Consider the following 19,032-nt stretch of genomic DNA (forward strand, 5'->3'; position numbering starts at 1 on the left):
GACATTATACACTCATTTTTTCTTTGCATAAATGTTTTGTAGATGATCTATTTATATAGCCCATAAAGATTTTTTTTTAAATAACATTGCTCTGATTTTCAGACTCCTAACCAAGCCCCAAAGTTTTATTTGAATACCGTCAGCTACCTTCTCCAGCTTGCTCCTGTTTGTGTAAAGGGTCTTTTCATATGCAAAAGAAGGGGGAGTGTCTTATTTCCCACTTGCAGTGGGCTTTCCAGCTACCTTTTCAACAGAGCCAAACTGACAGCTTCTAAGTAAGTTTTTAAACAGTTTTATACTTTATTTTTATATCAGTATCTGTGCATCTTATTCTTTATAGTAGTGTCTATTACATGCAGTTATATGAAAATGAGTGTATACTGTCCCTTTAAAATGCTGCCATTGATAATGAACTTTTTAGGAATGTCTGTTTATGTCATTTATAGAATCATTTAGCTTGTATACAGTATTTGAACAACAGTTCTCTGTGTAGAATACACAGGGTTACTAATAAACACACAATAATTACCATTAAATGATACATGAAACACATTTCAACCGCTTCGTTCCTCCAAAACCCCTGATATCCAGAGGCTGACACAAATAGTGATTCCTAAAGGGGAACGCACAACTCACTGCCTCCAGGCTACGCTTATTTGGGTGACGCATTTTCCCACCACATATTGCTTGAACCTATGATGGATACTCTGGTTTAAAAAAATAAGGCTACTCTACTCTCCCATCATCTAGGTTCACACAGGCAGAAACACGTCTATACACATGGCAACAAATGCTATGCTTGAATCTCCATCCAAAATATATTGATATTACTGCTTGTGCAATCATATTCAGCAGCAACTACATAGTTTAATAATATCTGAGACCCATTAAAGGGATACAAGAATAAACAGAGGAAATTTAGACAGCAATTCACAATTGGATTTGGTGCCAGAAATCACACATACATCTAAGAATGAGGGTAAAAAGATACCAAAAATTGCTTATAACATCATAGTTTCAATATTTAACACCTCAAAATAACAAGTCACACATTTGCAAGTACTACAGAGCATGGTCTGTAACTGATTGACTTTACCTTCAGCTTACACAAAGTTTTAAAACAAAAACAAAAAAAAAAGCTTAAAGTGAATGTAATTGATGATAAAGTGCCCGTTTTTAAAAAAATTATATTAAAAACAGGGACACTTTAATTCATCAAAATTTACATTTCACTTGTATTGTGAAAAAATACTTGCCTTTTAATCCTGACAGCAGCTCCAGCTTCCCCCGGTCGTCGCAAGCCTCTTCCTACGTCAGAAATGACGGATCTGTCATCCTCCAATCACGGCTTCCCCCCGAGGGAATAAGTGTCTGATTCAATGCCGTGATTGGAGGAAGCCGGATTCCTCATTTTAGACCCAGGAAGAGGCTTTGCGACGAGTGGAGGAAGCGATGCAGCGGCTGTCAAGATAAAAAGGTAAGTTTTTTTTTTCACAACACAAGTGAAATGTAAATTTTGATGAATTAAAGTGCCACTGTTTTTAATAGAATTTAAAAAAAAACGGGCACTTTATCATCAAAATTTACATTCACTTTAAAGCTAGGGAATACCAGGCAAGTAAACACCCACCCACTGAGGTTCTAAACTATATATTGTCTCCAAGAAATATAAAGGTTTAGTGTCCCTTTAATTTAATCACAGGTAGTTTATACTCTAAGGCAGGGTTCTTCAAACGTTTTCCCCCAAGACCCAGTGCCATGATACCACATACCTTTGTGACCCAATTTTTATACTTGGTCTGAAATTTTCTTAAGAAATAAACATGATAGCTGCAATTTTTGGCAAAGAGACTTAAATATGTGCATACTTTATTCCTGATTGTAGTCAAATTTGAAAGCGTTGTAAAGCGTAATAACACACACTCACACAACACACATTTTCATATAACACACAAACAACACACACTCTCATACAACACACACACACACACTCATACAACACACACATTTTCATATAACACACACAACCCACACAATCTCATACAATACACACAAGTCGCGACCCAGTACACATGGTGTTGTGACCCAGTAATTTGAAGAACCCTGCTCTAAGGGAATATTTTGTTAAAACCAGAATTCCTACATGCATGTCCCGGCAAACAGTTTACAATACTATTTTCATCATATATTTTAATTAATTTTATTCATTCATATCTTAATAAATCATGTAAAGGTAATCCACCAATTACTGTATAATTCTGTAAAACCCCACCTATGATCCAATCACTGACTGAATCCTTATCTCAAGCAACAAGTGGGGGTTGCACAACTTGTTTAACACCTGTGCGGGAGTTAAATAGTAAAGGATTGATTGTGGTTTAAAACAAAACAAAGCACTCCTTTTTATCCTGCAGATACCATCATGGGTCATATGGACACATATTTGCACATGCATCAGGTGACAGCAACACTAAACATGCACAGAAGCAAATGTGCTTGTACACACAACTTAGTGTAGCAATTTTTTTTTTTAAATAAGCATAAAGAAAAAATGCTTCTCTTTAAGAACTGCACTGCAATAATGTCCATACAATTCACACTATGATACATTTTCATATTGTATTGCACCAATCGTATTAAAATCTGAGGTTTTTCGTTACTTTATTTATGCCTTCAAGAGCTGCTGTTTTGTCAAGTTGAGACAAATAGAATGTTACAGACCCAGCACTGTCGTCGTTCCCTCCAGAGCTCTAATGACACCAGCTTCATTTACACACAGCATTATATCCCACTCACACGGGTACCTGGTGCCCAGCGCTGATTTGCATCGCCTAGCTGTGAACTCCGACTTCCTGCCTGATATTTCTGAATGGATTTATTGTGGTTTACACCACACAGAACCGCACAGCTGCACACACAGTTTGATTTTTTCCTGTCTCATACGGTGATTTCCACAGGCTGGCACAGAAACACAGGCTGGCACAGAAACACAGACTGACTCTCGATAGCAAGAATCCACTCATTTCTATTGGCCAATACTATGGCAAAAAATACTCTAATTCATCTGTCTCTCATTCACGATGTTCCCCCGTAGGATATATTATTTGAACGAGCAAACACCCACAATAATTAATTCTACAATACACCCAGACTGCCTTCAATGAATACTGGTTAGTAAGGCCAACACTAAACACACGCTGCCTAACCCTCCCTCCAGGATACACTGAATTTACTCTACACACACAATGATTAACAAGACATTATCCGTACATATCTCTCTCGCTCCTTCCAAGACACTTATACACAAATTGTCACATATAGATCACATGACATGTTCCAGGTAAGATCCTCACCGAGCACAGAAGCTAGAAAGAAAAACCAGAACCCAACAGTCTCCATCCTGATTCCATCTGCAGAAATGGAAGTAAAAGAGAAAGGATAGAGGGAGACACAGCTCCTCCCCAGCCCACTAACACTGAGATAGCGAGCTCCTCCCAGAGAGGGAAGGGCTGCGGGGTTTCAAAGGAGCTGAGATTAGAATAAAGAGAAGTAGCAAGATGGTGAGAAAGATAATTGGATAAAGGGACAGTGGGTTAAATAAACGAATCATTTAAACAACACTTTTGTGAGAAAACAAATCTCTAGCTTCTTTGTACTGCAGCGCCCGGTGTTTCTCCAAACGCTGCTCAATCATATTCATAGAATAACATACTAATTACTAGTAATATTTTTTTCTCACTGGTTTAAAAAACATACTTTTTAATGTATGCCTATTAGAGTGTCCAAAAGCAATACACAACTAAATAAATAAATACATAAATAAAATAAACACGAGGAGACATGTGAAGTATTTTTTTTTTTTTACTAAAGGAGGTTAACCTTTTTAAATTACATTAAAGTGACAATAAAGCCAAAATTAAAATGGTCAGATAAAGCATGATATTTTAAACAACTTTCCGTTTTACCTCTATTTTCAATTTGCTTTGTTCTCTTGGTATCCTTTGTTAACGAGTAATCCTTGGTGAGCTTTATAGTGTGAATGTGTCTTAAAGGGGCAGTAAACCTACATAATAATGTTATATAATTCTGCACATAGTGCAGAATTATATACAATTATTTTAGCGCCAACTTTATACTTGAAAGTATTTCAAAGATTTTTTATCCCAAAGTAGAATATTGTAGAACGTCACTCCTGGCTCTACTACGCCGGTCTGTTATTTTCAGAAGCGCATCGTGGCACACTGTCTAGTCACAGTCGGCCCAATCGCGCCATTAAACTCAATGTAGCTCGCTCCCGTTGAAAAGGAATGCACACATATCCTACACTAGTGGGAGCTAGTTGGTGATTAGTGACTGCATACATTTGTCTCTTTTGATTGGCTATTTGGCTAACTAGATGTGTTCAGCTAGCTGCCAATAGTGCAATGTTATTCCTAAACTAACAATATTGTACACAATATCGCATCAGAGGTGCGCACACAAATAAAATATATGAAACGTGATATATGATAGTACTATCACAAAAGGCAAAAAGTGTAAAAAAAAGTCATCACACAATTGGGGTAAATAATTGGTTAAAAAATCAGTTGAAAAATACCTTTGACCATATGACCTCAGTCCAATATTATCAGTTGGCAGCTCTCTTCGAATGGAGGAAAATACAAACAATGTCCTAAAAGACAAAAGGAAAAGAGGCGCCTTATGGTGCAGTATCTTTTGTACTTGGGGATTCACATGTATTCAATATACAAGGTACTCACAAGGAAAATGCATACACAGGGCAATTCAGACAGGCCGAGACTTCTGAGCCGCTTGGCTGACTCACTCTCTCTGCCAAGGAACAAGAACGCTTGTGAATTCCTCACAGCTGACGTCACCGCTAGCGTCACCGGCTGTTAGTCGGATGTATAAAACAGAACCCTCATTCAGGGTGGATACACCGCAACAATTCTAGGTGTGTGGGTGGCCAATTGCTCCCAAAACAGGTCGAAATGAGCAAGGATCAATTGTTAAAAGATTTATTAAAAAAGTTAAAACATAATAATCACAGCAACGCATTTCTCGGCACAAGCTGCTGTTTAATCAGGCTGTATCTCGGCCTGTCTGAATTGCACTGTGTGTGCATTTTCCTTGCGAGTACCTTGTATATAGAATACATGTGAATCCCTAAGTACAAAAGATACTGCACCATAAGGCACCACTTTCCTTTTGTCTTTTAGGACATTGTTTTCATTGTTATACCTTCAGCAAAGGATAAAAGGAGAATGAAGCATATTTGATTATAAAAGTTACTTTGAAAAACAATCCATTTGAAAAATACATTGCTTTCTGGGGTCGGTACATAGACGATATTATCCTCATTTGGAGGGGGGACATTGACAATTTAAACGAATTTATCAGATTTGTAGGCATAAACAATCATAATCTCTCTTTCACATATAAGACTAGTCCTGAAGAAATTGAATTTCTAGATCTAGTTTTAACATATGAACAGGACACTATAATTACTAAACTATACAAGAAGGAGACAGATAGAAACGGCTATCTCCATGCCAATAGCGGACATCACCCTGTTTGGATTAAAAACATTCCTTTCGGGGGGGCGGAGCCGCCCGTCAGTGAATATGGCCGCAACAGCTTAAAGCTCCGTGAAAGATCTAACAGGCGGGCGCTACAGAAGCAACTTAAACGAACAAGACCAAGGCATAAAAGCAGGCTACAGCTAGCGAAACACCCGGAGAACAAATTGAGGGATACATTGAAGTGACAACGTCACTCCTCATACCGCTAACCCCGGGGCAACCATCAGCCACGGTAAACGTCAGGAGGGAGTCCCTAAGGAGTAGGCCTATATTACAGGGCCGAATCAGAGGGAGGATTGAAGTCCGCAGCAGCGGCAATACAGACCGGACAGGAGACAGCTAATCCCCAAGAGAGAGTTTGCTGGAGGTGAGATCGATACAAAGCAATTAAACTAAGCTATAAAGAAAGTGAAGATAGATATTGCAAACGACACCTGTTAGCAGCTGCTGAACCCCAAATACTAAAAGCAAATATTTTCGGCCACACTATATTATATTATATAAAACTGATCTTGCTAAAATACTGAGTTGGCCTGCTTGATACGATTGTTAACGCACATAGACTGATTGATAAACACAAGGCCTTGTGATAATAATACCAACTGCGTCACAGCTTCCAGTCTAGACATCAGAGGAGGAAGTCATTCACAGACACCAACCCTCATTGTGGCAAATAAGTGACCACACCGCATTGATAAACACCCCAAAGGGCCTAACATAAATGGGGGAAAGTTGAACAACTTTTTTAAACCCTGTGAGATAGCCTCCTCAGGAGATTCTGACCCTTCCTTGCTGACTGAAATAGGGGACAAAGATAGACCAGAACAGCAATTAGGAAAAAATGATAATAATAACAGCATAACTAGAGCAGATCTGAAGGCTCTACCCTCTAAAGAGGATTTCTCCTCATTCATGAAGCAAGTTAGCAGGGTTATAAAAGAAGGACTGGCAGACATTAAAAAAGATGTGGCAGGGGGGAGGAGCCAGCTATGGAACTGAACGGTCGCATCTTATAGTAGCTCCGGCTACACTCTTTGAAATATAACTCTTTTTGGCCGTTCAGATTCCCAAACTTTTACAATTTTGGTAATACAGAAACTTTAACGATATTGTTGTTTGAAGTGGAGGAGCAGAATACCCTCCTGATGTACAGATCCTATCTTTCGGATAGCAGGCCTGCAACTTATTCACTCTGGGAGCAGCCATTGTCGTTAACGCATGGGTATTGAGCCGCAATCTAGCTTAACTGCCAAGAAAATAGGCTGTGGACAAACACGCTGCCCCTATAACTATCGAGGGAGCACTTTGGAACAAGATCACTACTGAGACAGGTATTAATCTCAGAACGATATAGCAGCGCAATATGGAGAACGTGGCAGCATGGGACTCACCAATCCTAAAGCTAACCAAGCAGCAATTCCTACAGTTCGTGAGTGAACTTAGATCTGTGCTTCATTTGCCACTGATGCCTTCCACATCTACCTGCAAACCGAACACAGAGGGGCCTTCCATACTGAACCCTGATTATTGCCGTACAGTTGAGCCGCAGAAGATAAATGGCCATCTACTCAGGCAAGCGCGCACTTTCGTACCAGCCGCCATGATGGAAACTAGAAACTTAGGTTCAGACTTAGTCTCTGATGAGGTGCGGTCTGATATGCTAATACCTAACGACTATAAGTCGGATACCCAATACGCCACTCTGCTAGCCGAGAATACTTCATATGCCACTGCACAGATGACAGCACAACAAGCGGGCATGGGGAAGCTGGCCTACACTTCATGGCGCTTCAGGGTCTGTATACTGGAGATAAACGGCCGAAGAATGCAGGATCTCAGATGTGAAAGACTAACTTTCTTGCAGTGCTACGGCAGCACATGGAGCCTGGAGGTGACGATCCCTTATGGCCTCAGAAAGGGGATCGGATAGTTTGCATATAGATCAAGTGCTTATAATGGGAGACACATCTGCGAGTCTGAGACTCTGTATACGGACTAGTAATATTTTGAGGTATCTAGCTTTTCCTATGCCTATACCACGCTCCTGAACCTAGACTCCGGGTGCTGGGTTTTTAGACTTGCTTTCCCACTCTCATAATATTTGGAATGAGGGACATATCACTCCACAGCACTGTTGATTAAATGCTTTCCTACTGATAGCTATTGTTGATGTTATACTACTTTTAAGTTTTCTGTGTTCTATGCTCAGCTACCATGGGCCATTTCTTGTGCAGACAATGAGAGTTAATCACTACAATGTTTGTATATAATAGCAACTCTACTGACTGCTTTAATGAGCTAATTGTTATACCGGGGCACTCCCTCCACTATATTCTTCCCCTATTGTTGGTTGCCCATGCTCTTACTACAATATGGTCTCTTATATTTGTATTGCTCTTTTTGCTTATTCTGGGCGCTTGATATAGCTCATATGTCTGTTCATTAATCTGGGTTTCATACCATGTTTAAAAACTGTTTTACCACTATGTTGCCAGAAATTGTCTCAGATTAATATCTCTAATATGCTCTATTTTTTATAGGACCTGATATCTTGTTTTCTCTGAGTAGGTTCAATGGTTAGGTGGGACTTTAATTACTCTTAAATCCATGTATATATTTATCATGACCCAAATGGGGACATTACACTTTGGGTGCTAAGATCTATTTCCCTACAGCGCAGGCGTAGCCAGCGGCCGAGGCTCCGCCTAAACATTCAGTAAGCACAATGTAATAGCTACTCTATATGACACTTTTGTTTGTCCTCTTATATTAATGTTCCCTATATTGTTATTGACTACTTTTTACTGAAAGTGATGTCAATTCCCATTCTAACCCGAGTCATAAGGTCCAGGAAGCATCCTAAGTGTAGTCTTTCGTAGTCAGAAATATTTATACTATAAAAACACTAACCTGGCTCCTTCAACCCACTTCTGTTTATACTTATGGTTCGCATGCTTAGGATAAGTAATATAAATAGACCACCCGAGTGGCATGTGTAACCTATCCAATGATACAACAGTAGGTTTATAATATTTATAGCCACTCGGCTTGTATACCTTATTAAGGGTCTTGCTATCCTCTTATGAGATACAGAGTGCTAAGTTCTAATTTGCTAGGAAAGACTTAGATATTTTAAGATTCATAGCTCCATTCTGTAATACGAGCTGGACTGGTATTACTATACTTATTTACGATCGTATTTTGCGCAATATGTTGCACAAGCTCCTTGAGTTATACCATTTGTGTGGCATTAGGTGCTAATATTTTCAGCATATTCATACCATTTAAAACTTTATTATTTGCGCTTTCTATACTATAATAGGTAATCACGCAAATTTTTGCTGTAAACTAGTGTCCCTAATTTAATGCTGTTATAACTACTTGCACTATTAGATGGTTTATTCACTGTTTGTTTACTAAAATGTTGTGTGCTTAATGCTCTCTGAAATTTCACAATCGGCTCCTGGGACTACAATATTCTTGATGTATGACACATTAGTATTTTCAGGATGATTTCCTATCCGGAAAATATCTACGCATACTGTAATTATAGCTGCCTGTTTGTCTTGCCGCCTAGGCATAGGGCCCGTGTCTGGGCGGCGGGGAACAGGGAACAGAAAACATAAATGTTTGAAGCTGTCTTATTTCATATTTTCATTACAATGCCTAGCTAACTGCTGCCCTTTTTACTTCAGTGCCACTTATATATTTTTGGACAAGCAAGTATGCCTGCAAGTTGAAACTGTTTCTCATTACTATCCTACTTCATTATATATATTTTTCATTTCCACATGTCTAAACTCCCCAGTTTTATATTCTATGTGGTATGAGTAATTGTATCTTGCCGGATATACCTTTAGCCTAACGGGTAACCATTTTACTCTCAATGTTCACCTGATATCCAATATGTCAATGATCTCACATACAGGACTATACTACCCTACAATGTAGCAGTCTGAATATTTACATCATACTGTATGTCGTATTTACCTAATTATCTCCTCCTTAACCCACAATGAGCCTCTAGGATTTTATATTTTATTTCATACTAGATATTAAACTTTATATCCTTCTTGCCGCACCTATCCATCACCTCCCCCCCTCCCCCCCTCCTTATAATGGACCTCCTACTCTAGGAGGACTAACTGCACGGCTTGTCTTGCCTATGCCGTACCCTAACCTTAATATCTTTCACCAAACATATATTTATAGTTTACCATATAATTCACACCGTGAAAAGATATCTCCATTTTTTATATTATTCTAACTACCCCTTATCAACCTATTCTAAATCGATGGCTTTTGCCATGACTGTTCAAATAGCTAACTTTTAGGTTGTGAAAAGAAAATGAGGTTCCTGTTCCATTCTTGTTCTGTTTAGCTCTTTATAGGACTATCTATATGGAAAATTTCATCATTGTATTTTGTAAAAGTTATTTACTTGAAATGTACTGCTCAAGTTTGAAGCAAAGATATGATGTCTTATATCAGTTGTACTGTCTTCGCAAAACCTCAATAAAAATTTATTTAAAAAAAAAAAAAAAAAAAAGATGTGGCAGATATGGGGAACAGAGTATTACAAATAGAGGAGCAGGTGGAGGAAAACACACAGTCAGCTATGTCCATGACTACAGAGTTGCAACATCAAAACTCAACCATAATACAGCTACAAGAACAGGTTGAAGATCTAGATAATAGAGGCCGCCGCCAAAACCTGCGAATTCGTGGGGTCCCAGAGGATATCCAATCCGCCCAGATCCCATCATATCTTCAAAACCTATTTAAATTCCTATTGAGAACAGAAGGGGATGAGAGAATCAGCCTGGTCAGAGCACATAGGGCGTTAAGGCCTAAACCCTCAGCTACAGCACCTCCCAGGGATATCATACTCAGATGCCACAAGTATTCAGACAAAGAAAGAATAATACAAGCGGCTAGGAAGCAAACACCAATAACCTTTGGAGAAGATTCACTCCAGATCTTTGCAGACCTTAGCCCTATTACTTTGGCAAAAAGAAAAGAAGCAAGATACTTAACACTGCACCTGAGAGATTTGAATATACCCTATAGATGGGGATTTCCCTTCTCAATCAGAGTCAACAAAGGAGACAAGACCTACATTTATAAAGATGCAGAAGATCTGGAGCAGTTTTGCACACAATTGAACATTCCCCAGCCCACTCTACCAAGACTCGTGGATGACAGAAATGTTCAACACCTGCAAAATACATCAGCCCCTAAGCCACAGCGACAGGAATGGTCCATGGTCGAGAAGAAGAGAAGGAAACCATCTGCACTACAGGCAGACACACCTGGTCCCTCACGAGACTCACCCTGAACATTGAAATTTGTTATCATGCTGAAAGACTAAGTATTATTTCTTCCTCAATAGGACTGAGTTTAAAATTGATAATCTTAATTAGTTGTTACTTTATAAATGTTAGATTTATTTTTCAAATAGCCCGCCTGGAAGGATCGGCATCGCTGAGTGCCTACTACCCCCTCCCCCAATTTACACAGAGTTGGATATGGGTGCAATGATCAGCCAGGTTATTTTGTTGGCGTGGTGGTTGTCTCATAGATCAATTCCCTTATTTAGGAAAAAGTTCAGATTATGTTGTTTTCATTTTATTTATTTCTATGTATGTTCTAACATTGTGCTCACATCTTTTAGTGTACCAATCGTCAGCAGCTTGTGCCTTTTACTTATCTTATCATGCATCTACTCTTTCTACGTAACCCCTTGTGTTCGGGAGGGGACCTCCGGGACAGTCCAGGTAAGACTAAGCAATCATTACAGTACACACATTAGACACCAAGAGAATGGCTGATCCCCTAATTAATATAGTTACACAAAACGTTAGGGGGTTAAACTCTCCTACAAAACGCTCTATAGTCCTGAGAGCCTTATCGAAACATAAAGACTCTATAATATTCTTGCAAGAGACTCACTTTGTTAGTGGAGAGGAGCCCTCATAGCGCCAAGAAAAACGGGGTAGGAGTCTTATTTCATAAGAGTTTACATTTTCAATTACAGAACAAAATTACTGACACGGAGGGTAGAATCCTGCTTTTAGTAGGGCTTCTATACAATAACCCAATTACAGTTGTAAATGTTTATGCCCCCAATAACTGACGGCAAAAATTTTACAAACACCTTCTAGACTTAGTTCTAGAACACAAGAAGGGACTTTTGATACTGGGAGGAGACATGAATGTGACAGTTGACTCCACACTAGACACATCGACAGGATCACCCCTTTCTGACACAAGACCTCCGAATGCAGTTCTTAAATGTTTGGAGGTGCTAGGACTATTAGATACATGGCGTATTCTACACCCAACTCAGAGGAATTACATGTTCTATTCCCACCCATGGTCGGTATATACACGTATTGACCACCTTTATTTAGACAGGGCTTATGTGGCACAACTCAGAGAAGCAGACATAATGCCCACGGTTTGGTCAGATCATTCGGCAGTTTCTATGCAGCTGACCTGGCCAAACAAACCGAACACACAATTCATATGGAGAATGGATGACTCCCTACTTCACTACCCATCCTTTGAAAAATGCATTAGGCAAACATTGACGGAATATTTTCAGTTTAATCAGACACCAGGGATGACCCCAGACTGCTTATGGGAGGCACACAAAGCAGTGATCAGAGGGGAATGCATTAAATTGTCGGCCCACAGAAGGAAGTCATATAATACTGCAATAAACAGATTAACTTCCCAAATACACCACCTAGAACTACTACATAAAAATAACCCTAAGGGACAAACAGAATACGCTCACCTAATGAAGAGTAGGCAAGAGTTGAATGTCATTTTAATGAAAGAATCTCAAAGGAAAGCTCTCTCACTTAGAAAGACATACTTTTATGAGAGTAACAGAGCTGGCCCTTTTTTAGCAAAACTACTAAAAGCTCAAACTAGAGCCTCCCAAATAGATAAACTCCATGCCGCAGATAACAGACCCATTTATGACAGTAAAGAAATAGCTAACCTCTTCGGGGACTACTATGCTAAGCTCTATAACTTGGATTCCAACCCCTCTCCAGAACACCAGAGTCGAATGAGGGAATATATTAAACAGGCTAACCTCCCTAAATTGACCCAAACACAAATTGACAAACTGGACAGCCCTATAACAAAACAAGAAATACTAAAAGTTATAAAAGAGCTTCCCACAGGTAAAAGCCCAGGGCCAGACGGCTTCACCAATATATATTACAAGAAGTTCAGACAAATTCTAGCTCCCCATCTATTATCACTTTTTCACACACTTGACGAGACAAATAATATGCCCACTAATTCCTTATTAGCACACATTACTGTGATACCGAAGCCAGGCAAAATTCCAACAGATCCAAGCAGTTACCGCCCAATATCGCTCTTAAACACAGATGTAAAAATATTAGGGAAAATACTGTCAAACAGACTCAATGACATCATACAAGACATAATCCACACGGATCAGGTAGGATTTGTTCCTAAGAGAGAGGCGAGGGACAACACCATTAGAGTGTTGTCCCTAATGAACTATGCCAAACAAAGTAGAATACCAGCGGTTTTAGTAGCGACAGATGCTGAAAAAGCGTTTGACCGCATAAATTGGGGATTTCTAAAAGAGACGCTTTTAACGATAGGCTTAAGTCCCACAACAATATCGCGAATATTTAGCTTATACGCCCACCCTTCCGCCCAGATTAAAGTGAATGGAGTTTTATCAGACAAGTTTACAATCGGCAATGGGACACGACAGGGTTGCCCGCTTTCCCCCACCTTATTTATATTAATGATGGAAGTACTAGCAGCTAGAGTCAGAACAAACCCAAACATTCAGGGAATAACCATTGGCCCGCATGACTTTAAAATTGCTCTATATGCGGACGATGTCCTTTTTACAATAACTTCTCCTTCACAGTCGATTCCTGCTACTTTGTCTGAAATCACTGAATTTGGTCGCTATTCAAACTTTAAGATAAATTTACAGAAATCAGAAATTCTCAACATTTCCCTTCCTCAACCAGCATTTATGAATCTGTCATCTATCTGCCCCCTTCAACTCCAATTCAAAACTCTGAAATACCTAGGTATTCAGCTATCCCCGGATAAAAAAGTTTTATTTGAGAATAATTATACTCCCCTATTGCATAACATATCGAGAGACCTACAACAATGGGCGTCCAAGCCCATCTCGTGGTGGGGGAGGATTCATTGTGTAAAAATGACAACTCTTCCAAGGATATTGTATATTTTACAGACACTCCCTATGACCCTCCCAAAATGGTATCAGACCAGACTACAAAAACACATCAATACCTTTATATGGGGAGCGAGTAAACCCAGGATCAATAAAGAAACAATGTACAGAACCTTGGTCAATGGAGGCCTGGGTGTCCCTTGCATATCGGTATACTTGGAAGCAGTTACACTTCAGAGGGTCTTAGATTGGCATGGAGCGAGGGAATCAAAGGCTTGGGTAGCAATTGACTCACATATACTGAGAGTTCCCAGGGTGGGTTCACTATGTTGGATACCAAAACATCTACGGCCCCCACAATTTATGAACCTAGAGCTGCACAAACAGATGTTCGACTCCTGGGATAAAATAATTGCTAATAACCCGCATATTACGGGGATTAGATCACCCCTGTTCCCTATTCCCACTAATGCAGATTTAATAGGGGGTTTAGATAGTGGGCAACAACGTCTGACGGAATGGGGCTTCACAACACCATTAGTAGACTTTACACAGAATAAGAAAATCAAACCCAGGGAGGATATCAAAAATATCGCAAATGGTAGCTATGCGAGATGGCTCAAGTACCATCAATTGGTTCACTTTATTCACACATCCCCTCACAGAGCTGACTACCTGAGAGACCTGACAGCCTTTGAGCAATTGTGTCTCAAAGAAGAGACAACATCACACTCTCTATCACTTTCAAGAAAAATGCTGCAGACACTGCAAAACACACGACTCCCCACATATACCACCAAATGGCACAATGATCTGAACCTAGAATTAGGAACAGAGGACTGGATAAAGATATTCAAAAATACCAAAAAATCTTCCACATCTCCACAAATAATAGAGCTCAATATTAAAGTTCTGACGCGATGGTACCTGACACCAACGAGGTTACACTCAATTTATCCAGGAGCGAGTGATAGATGTTGGAGAGGGTGTGGGCATAGAGGAAGTTATTTACATATGTGGTGGAGTTGCGACAGAGTTAGGCCATTGTGGGAGGATATAGAGATACATTTCAGAAGAATTTTGACAGACAGCTTCAAACTGACACAAAACATAGCTCTACTAAATGACAAACCAAATACCACCTGTACATTGAGACTTACACTTCTGCAACTGGGGTTAAACGGAGCCAAGGCCCTGATTGCGCACAAATGGAAATCGCCAGATATACCCTCTATACCAGTATGGAGATTGAAAGTCTCTAGCCTCCTGTCCTTAGAGGAATACGGCTATTTGAAAAGACATAAATTAAACACATTAGCTGATATACGCTTCATTTGGGAAGAATCATAACCACCATCGCAGAGACAATTAGTACAATAGACGAGGTGCCGGAGGTCCCCACCTAGATACACTATCATTTATGTAACCTATCACCCCATTCATACATTATTTAAGGTTACAAGTACCCGATGTTTAATGAGGAAACTTTTACTCTCTAAAGTCTACACACACCTTCGAGTATGATAGTTAACAAAACATGTGAGATGGTAGATCTTGAGACAATTTATTTTGCACTAGTGAGCACAGGAAAATATTGTGAGAATGTTATGTATTATTTTGTTTTGTTTAGTTTTATTTAAAGGTATGTTCAATATCATCATCTGTACTGAATATAATAATGCAGACTTTGGAATACTGTACTTTGAAAATTTACCTTGGCTTGATATCTGTATTGTTGTACATTCTCCAATAAACAGATGTAATCAAAAAAAAAAAAAAAAACATTCCTTTTGGACAATTCCAAAGGATCAGTAGGAATTGTAGCAAAATGGAGGACTATGAAAGAGAATCCATACAACTGTCCAATCGCTTTTTGGACAAAGGATATAAGGATAAACATATTAAAGAGGCATACACAAGAGCTAAATAAATCAATAGAGTTGATCTATTACAAAGTAATACACACAAAAAACATACTAGGTGTAACTATAAGGGAGCAAATTTTGTAACCACTTATAATGAAGGAGCCAGGGAAATCCAGGCAATCATTAAGAAACATTAGCATGTTTTAGGCCAGGATGAGTTACTTAAATATATCACAGAGAATGGTCCAAAAATGATTTTTCGAAAGAACAGAAATTTTAAAAACATATTGGCACCAAATCAGCTAAAAAGTGCCAAGGCTGATAATTGGTTGTCCACACAGAGTAGGGGCTTTTATAAATGCAATAGGGCCAATTGTGTGGCATGCGAACACCATTATGACAGAAAGGCGACCAAAAAAGTGCTATCAACTAGTAATAACTTTTTGTGTGAGACTAACTCCCTGTGCAATTGTAGAACAGATTTTGTTGTTTATCTTGTCAAATGCAGTTGTGACCTACAATATATAGGACGTACCACCCGTCCTTATAAGGTTAGATTATTGGAGCACATCACAAATATTAAGCAGGGGTTAAAATCCCACAATTTATCCTTACACTACAAAAATGTTCATAATCAGGATCCCTCCTGTCTAAAAGGAACAATCCTTGAGATAATTAAACATAAAAAAAGAGGGGGAAATAGAACCCTGGAGCTTAGACAGAGAGAGTCCTATTGGATACACAAAATGGGGACCCTTATCCCTTATGGATTGAACAAGGATATTGATTTAGCTGCATTTTGCAGTAGTATCCTAAAGAGTTTGCCCCTGATTACAATTAAATATCTGGTTTATATCCGTATAAGAACAATATATGTCATTTTTTACATAACAATATCTGAAAAGAATTTTTTGAAAAAATATTTTAGAAATATTTAAAATATTTTTGAAAAAATTTAAAAATTAAATTTCAATGTATTTATATATTTATTTTATGTATTTTAACATGTTCATGGGGGTTTTATGTGTTAAGAAGTCTTTTTTCCTTTTTTAGATAATTATGAAGGGAGAATGGAATTCTTCCTCCTTATGTTCGAGAGTCATTCCGACAGTACACACAGATATGTATTTGGATATACATATTTGTGACACATACGATACACATATATATACATCACCTTTTAAACCACTTAATCTTTTTTATATGCAGGGTTTTTTTTCACCTATTTTATGTTCATGAGAAATATATATATAATTTTTAGCTGTATCAAGTTTTTATACAGTTTTGTATTTCCCATTCTTTGGTTCATGAAATATTTGAAATTAAGCGTATTTTTAAATTGTCCCCGTTTTTTAACACACACATATATATATATATATATATATATATATATAAAGCAGTATGGTTATATGTCGTTTTAAACATAATTTTTAAACATTAATTGTACGGTCATAGAAAGATTAATATATATTTATTGATGCTATACATTTCCTTACATGTTTTGGTAAAATTAAAGCTAGCAGCGATTTTAAGATTGGTAGGAAACGCAATACAGCGAATTTAACACTAATAGGAAACGCAATATAGGAGAGCAAGAAATCTCCGTTCACCCCTAGCTAACAGCTCTGCAATATAACTAAGCTGTTCACGTCAGGCACAAGCCCCTTTGTAATCCAATACGATTGAGCCAAGCCTCCGCTTCTTGGCCAATCGGATCATTAGGGCGTGGTGACGTAAGACAAACTTACGGTTTAAATAGAGCGAGACAGCAAGAATCCGACAGATTACCTCTGATGAAGGAGCTCACAATAGCATATCGTTTGAAACGCGTAAGGTGTAAGGGGCTCACATATTGAGCACTCATTGTACTGTCGGACTTGACTCTCAAACTTTGAGACCATATCTTATAATTGGGTATTAACCGGCCGGTGCAACTCTCGTTCAATAAGATCTTTTAAACACATAGGAGGAATTGGATTACAGTTCCTTATCTGGCATTTGTTTTATGTTTCATGGTTACCTCATTATCATTGAGGTCTGTCAATGTAAGTGTGCATTTGGCTGAAACGTTTTTATATGCGTCTTTATAAATATAAACAATATTACACTGTTTTGTCACCTTCTCTCCTTTACACGATATTGGGCAATCTACTGAGGAGACTATCTGTGTGCCAACTTAACCTACTCTCTGGAGACGAATCACTTATTAGAGTTGGGTGGATAACATTTTGGAGACCAAAGCGAACAGCATTCACAGCACTTGTTGGGAATCAGCCAGATCACGCCTCACACTTACCTCATACGATTGGGGGGGTGTCTATTAAGTAGATTATATAAGCCTTAAGTGGATACTCATCTGATCTCTGCTGTAAGGACAGCACCCCAAAAAGCCCTTTTTAGGGCTAGAACATCAGTCTGCTTTTTTTTTTTTTCCTGTGTAATCTAATTGCAGTTGCCTGCCTGCCAGCATGTGTGTCAGGCTCACAGCATATACTGTGCCCACTTGCCCAGTGCCACCACTCATATCTGGTGTAACAGTAGTGTACATTTAAAAAAAACAAAAAACTTTTTTGACTGTGAAATAATAGCAGACAGCTGCCAGTACCCAAGATGGCCGCCAATAAGGCAGATGGGGAGGGTTAGAGAGCTGTTTGGGGGGGGGGGGGTCAGGGAGGTTGGGGGCTAAGGGGGGATGCTACACCACAGCATATGTAAATATGCTAAAAAAAAAGAATTAAAAACCTTTTATTTTAGTACTGGCAGACTTTCTGCCAGTACGTAAGATGGTGGGGACAATTGTGGGGTGGGGGAGGGAAGGGAGCTGTTTGGGAGGGATGAGGGGGTCTAATGTGTCAGGTGGGAGGCTGATCTCTACACTAAAGCTAAAATTAACCCTGCAAGCTCCCTACAAACTACCTAATTAACCCCTTCACTGCTAGCCATAATACACGTGTGATGCGTAGCAGCATTTAGCGGCCTTCTAATTACCAGAAAGCAACGCCAAAGTCATATATGTCTGTTATTTCTGAACAAAGGGGATCCCAGAGAAGCATTTACAACCATTTGTGCCATAATTGCACAAGCTGTTTGTAAATAATTTCAGTGAGAAACCTAAAATTTATAAAAAATTTAAGTTTTTTTAAAATTTGATCGCATTTGGCGGTGAAATGGTGGCATGAAATATACCAAAATGGGCCTAGATCAATACTTTGGGTTGTCTACTAAACTACACTTAAGCTAAAATTAACTCTACAAGCTCCCTAATTAACTCCTTCACTGCTAAGCATAAAACATGTGTGGTGCGCAGTGGCATTTAGCAGTCTTCTAATTACCAAAAAGCAACGCCAAAGCCATATAAGTCTGCTATTTCTGA

General features: G+C 38.9%; 1 protein-coding gene across 1 annotated transcript in view; it reads right to left on the reverse strand.

The window, feature by feature from the left end:
* The window catches only part of IGSF8 (immunoglobulin superfamily member 8), a 35,638-nt gene extending 32,205 nt beyond the window's left edge, over positions 1–3,433 (reverse strand). Inside the window, exon 1 of the mRNA XM_053703128.1 lies at positions 3,354–3,433. Within this exon, the coding sequence (XP_053559103.1) occupies positions 3,354–3,399 (46 nt within the window). The 5' untranslated portion in view covers positions 3,400–3,433. The remainder of the gene's footprint in view (positions 1–3,353) is intronic.
* Between the last annotated feature and the right edge of the window lie 15,599 nt (positions 3,434–19,032).

Source organism: Bombina bombina, chromosome 1 (assembly GCF_027579735.1).
Source record: "Bombina bombina isolate aBomBom1 chromosome 1, aBomBom1.pri, whole genome shotgun sequence".
Taxonomy (NCBI): Eukaryota; Metazoa; Chordata; class Amphibia; order Anura; family Bombinatoridae; genus Bombina; species Bombina bombina.